We start from the raw sequence: 2,317 nt of genomic DNA, 5'->3' as shown, positions 1-2,317 counted from the left end.
TAGGATGACTTTTGGTTAAAATTCAAAGTTTTGAAACCCTTCTCATTAGTTTGAAATTATTATAATAATTTAAGAGAAGGGAGAGATTTAAACTCGAGACGCACGAGTAGAAACCTAACATTCTATGGCTAAGTTGGGGCTAGCATGTGATGCCTTTTCCAAGTATTTTACCTTATATTCTTGGCATATTTGTCGATTTAACCCCTAAACTTGTATGGAGCTGCCAATTTCCCCCCTGAACTTTTATTTTAGTCAATTACTCCCTTGAACTTTTATAATTAGACAATTTCCCCCTTGAACTATAATTTTAGCCGATTACCCACTTGAATTTTTATAAATAGCCAATTTCCCCCTGGTGTTAGATTTTAAAAATTTTCATCCAAGTTTCCATCCATCTTGATCACGGAAACAACACATGACAACTGTATGAGGGCAAAAAGGATGAAAAATTGGATGGATGAAAAACTGAATGAAAGTTTTTTAAAATCTAACGTCAGGGGGGAGTTGGCTATTTATAAAAGTTCAAGGGGGTAATCGGCTAAAATTCAAGTTCAAGGGGGAAATTGGCTAATTAAAAAAGTTCGAGGGGGAAATTGGCAGCTGCATACAAGATCAAGGGGCAAATCAACAAATACCTCTATATTCTTTGTATGATAGCTGCTGACTTATTACTTATATGCTAAGTTACCAATTGACTTGTTTAAATTAACTTTCGAAGTCGTCTTCTCTTTATTGGTCGAAGTCGTCTTCTTAAATTACAGAAAATGGGTAAGCAAAAACGGGTGGCATAGTCTGGAAGGTCACCAGTGTACGTTCAAACCGCAAAACGTGGATCGCAATTTGTTCGTCAAGGTGCGTTCACACCATCAGACGAAATCACATGAAGCTGTACTAGAATGGTGGACCCTATAAAAAAACCTACACTGATCAGTTTTCTCTTCACTCGCATTCTTACAGAATAAGAACATCCATCCATACGACATACGACTAGATCTTCGTGGAAAACCCAAAATCTTGGTTTTGTTCAGTACTAATACTAGTGGAGAATATGAAGGTATGTATATACACTAATCCCGAAAAATGTATGTTTTGTTTTTACTTCATAGCTAATATGATTTTCTCGGAAAAAATTAACCCTTTCTTAATTTTCGTTTGAAAGGGTTTAATGGTCTAAATCCCTTGAAAGTTTACATCTTTAGTTCACATGGTTGATATTCATAACTTGATTTTGACATGTTTGTCCGGCTGGTTGCATGATCTGCTACAGCAAACCATAACCATTGAGGCGCAGTTTAGATGTGCAAAATGTCGGTCCAAGGCCATGGAAATAGCTGTTGCAGAAGACGGTGTGTTTTGTACCCTTTAGAGTATATGTGTTCATGTTAATTTGATCAACAAAGTGCAAAACGAAAGAAAACTACTGTAGGCTAATTAATCAAATTTGTTAAATTTTTGTATGATATAATGTTTTTCAATTGTATATAATGTTGCAGGTGTAACATCAGTGGCCTTTAAGGGGGCCAATAGAGATCAACTGGTGATTACCGGAGATGGAGTTGATGCAGCGGGGTTGGCCAAGTCATTGAGGAAGAAGCTTGGCCATGCAGACTTGCTGAGTGTAGAAGAAAAGTGAATCTTAAAAAGAAAACAAAATCGTGCATCATATGATGCTACTCCACTTACAAGAGAAAAACTTTCTTTCACCACCCTCACCAGTTGGAATTCTACATCAATGAGCCACCACGAATGAGTGATTGCACCATTTTGTAGGTGAACTTGCATCATTTTCAGGGAAAGGACTGTTGGTTTGGAAGTCATAATCATTTTGTCAAAAAAAAAAAAAAATCCTAGCCTACTACCTCGACTGATTTTGTGGCAATAGAATTTTACGGGGTAATTTCATTGTATTCCTTCTTTGAAATATGTATACATAAAATTCGTGTTCCATAAGGAAACAAATAATAAACGACAATCCTTCCTAATAAAGGACTCTTAGTATTTACAATATTTACATTCCTTTTTTCCCTCACATTGACTCATGATTTACACTCCCCCTCAAGTTGGTGCATAGATATCACACATGCCCAACTTGACAAGTGAGTCAGCAATCTTTCGACTACACACAGCATGAGTAAGAATATTTGCAAGTTGCTCATCCGAATTCACAAACAGTATGGACACAATCTTCTTCTCAAGCTTTTCCTTAATAAAATGTCGATCAACCTCCACATGTTTTGTCCTATCATTTTGCACTGGATTATCAGCTATATCTCTTGCTGACTTATTATCACAATATAGTCTCATGGTCTCCTTTGGT

The 2,317-nt window shown here is 36.4% G+C and overlaps 1 protein-coding gene across 3 annotated transcripts; it reads left to right on the top strand.

The window, feature by feature from the left end:
* Positions 1–760: 760 nt before the first annotated feature.
* Positions 761–1,986, top strand: LOC126589719 (heavy metal-associated isoprenylated plant protein 47-like). Of its 3 annotated transcripts, XM_050255101.1 has the most exons (4): positions 788–852; positions 958–1,054; positions 1,268–1,346; positions 1,494–1,986. In XM_050255101.1, exons 2-4 carry the CDS (start codon positions 1,049–1,051, stop codon positions 1,631–1,633), a joined length of 225 nt encoding a protein of 74 aa, XP_050111058.1. In that variant the 5' UTR covers positions 788–852; positions 958–1,048; the 3' UTR covers positions 1,634–1,986. The 3 variants fall into 3 exon arrangements, with proteins under 3 accessions (XP_050111057.1, XP_050111058.1, XP_050111056.1); XM_050255100.1 differs by having other exon boundaries at positions 761–1,054; XM_050255099.1 differs by lacking the exons at positions 788–852; positions 958–1,054 and having other exon boundaries at positions 1,097–1,346.
* Positions 1,987–2,317: the final 331 nt, after the last annotated feature.

This window comes from Malus sylvestris, chromosome 11 (genome assembly GCF_916048215.2).
Source record: "Malus sylvestris chromosome 11, drMalSylv7.2, whole genome shotgun sequence".
NCBI classification, from domain to species: domain Eukaryota; kingdom Viridiplantae; phylum Streptophyta; class Magnoliopsida; order Rosales; family Rosaceae; genus Malus; species Malus sylvestris.
Note: the sequence above shows the minus strand (reverse complement) of the source record. Positions and strands in the feature narration are given on the sequence as shown.

Coding starts and splice junctions, on each gene's coding strand:
- LOC126589719 (XM_050255099.1), top strand. CDS start 1,205: ATGGTTGATATTCATAACTTGATTTTGACATGTTTGTCCGGCTGGTTG. Junction 1,347..1,493: donor AATAGCTGTTGCAGAAGACG/GTGTGTTTTGTA, acceptor ATAATGTTGCAG/GTGTAACATCAGTGGCCTTT.